Source organism: Priapulus caudatus, unplaced genomic scaffold, assembly GCF_000485595.1.
Source record: "Priapulus caudatus unplaced genomic scaffold, Priapulus_caudatus-5.0.1 Scaffold802, whole genome shotgun sequence".
Taxonomy (NCBI): domain Eukaryota; kingdom Metazoa; phylum Priapulida; class Priapulimorpha; order Priapulimorphida; family Priapulidae; genus Priapulus; species Priapulus caudatus.
Window position 1 is genome coordinate 23026 of NW_014577863.1, and position 1604 is coordinate 24629.

General features: G+C 53.8%; 1 protein-coding gene across 1 annotated transcript in view; it reads right to left on the minus strand.

The window, feature by feature from the left end:
• The window catches only part of LOC106813630 (protein MON2 homolog), a 44162-nt gene that overhangs the window by 19673 nt on the left and 22885 nt on the right, over positions 1 to 1604 (minus strand). The window contains exons 20-22 of the mRNA XM_014817813.1: positions 1571 to 1585; positions 1048 to 1311; positions 457 to 683 (exon numbers count right to left, since the gene is read on the minus strand). Coding sequence (XP_014673299.1) covers positions 457 to 683; positions 1048 to 1311; positions 1571 to 1585 — 506 coding nt within the window. The remainder of the gene's footprint in view (positions 1 to 456; positions 684 to 1047; positions 1312 to 1570; positions 1586 to 1604) is intronic.

A 1604-nucleotide genomic window follows, 5' to 3' on the forward strand; every position in this document is an offset into this window, starting at 1 on the left:
GACCATTGACCACCTACCCCTGACCATTGACCTCCTAACCCTGATCACTGACCTCCTAACCCTGATCACTGACCACCTACCCCTGACCATTGACCACCTACCCCTGACCATTGACCTCCTAACCCTGATCACTGACCGCCTACCCCTGACCATTGACCGCCTACCCCTGACCATTGACTGCCTACCCCTACCATTGACCACCTACCCCTGATCACTGACCGCCTACCCCTGACCATTGACCGCCTACCCCTGACCATTGACTGCCTACCCCTACCATTGACCACCTACCCCTGATCACTGACCGCCTACCCCTGACCATTGACCGCCTACCCCTGACCATGAACCACCTACCCCTGATCGTTGACCTCCTACCCCTGATCGTTGACCACCTACGCCTGACCATTGACTACCAACCCGTTACCAGTGACCACCTACTCTTGACCATTGACCACCTACCCCTGATCATTGGAGAGAGCTCCTATTACACCCAGTATGATGGGCCAGCCCTGTGCGAGTCCGTCTCCGCTGTGCTGTATGATCTGTAGCACACAGTCCAGCTGCTTCTGCCTCACGTCGGCTTGCTGCATCGACGACAGCTGCGACAGCGGCAGCAGGATCATACGCTGGAACTTCTGCGGAGGAACAGACGAGAAAGAGATCACACCTACAGTGTACAGATACACCTACAATGTACAGATACACCTACAGTGTACAGATACACCTACAATGTACAGATACACCTACAATGTACAGATGCACCTACAATGTACAGATACACCTACAATGTACAGATACACCTACAATGTACAGATACACCTACAATGTACAGATACACCTACAATGTACAGATGCACCTACAATGTACAGATACACCTACAATGTACACATACTCCTACAATGTACAGAGCAAGACAGAGCTGATGATGACGACGATAATGATGACGATGATGATCATGATCATGACCTCTCCCTCTCCTCCTCCCCCTAACTTCTCATTCTCTCCCTCCTCCTCCCCTTTCCCTCTCCCCCTCTCCCCCTCTCTCTCACCTGCCACAGCACTCCCTGCCACGACCCCTGCTGCAGTAGCCCTCCATGCGCTGCGATCGTGGAGAACAATGTCTGCCCCGCGCTCTTCCTCACGGCTGGTCGCGGGTCAACGCAGAGGTCACCGAGACGCGAGAACAAGCACATCCACAGCGCGTCGAACGGCGGCAGCGGTGGCGCCCCCCCGCGGCCGGCGCCGGTAGCGTCGGAGGCAAGGCTTGCGGTGATCTTCACGCGGTTTTGGTAGAGGAAGTCCGAGATGTTCCACTGTGACGGAGAGAGAGAGAGAGACAACGTTGAAGACAGGTAATGATACCATGTAATGTTATGATGTAACACGACAATGTATCGTGACAATGTAACGTGACGTGTCATGACATGGCTGGCGTGACGTTACCAGCAGGTCCACATAATGTTACAACGTAACACGACAACGTATCATGACAACGTACCATGACAACGCGACACAGCGTGACGTTACTAGCAGGCCGACGTATCATGACAACGCGAATCGGCGTGACGTTACTAGCAGGCCGACGTATCATGACAACGCGAATCGG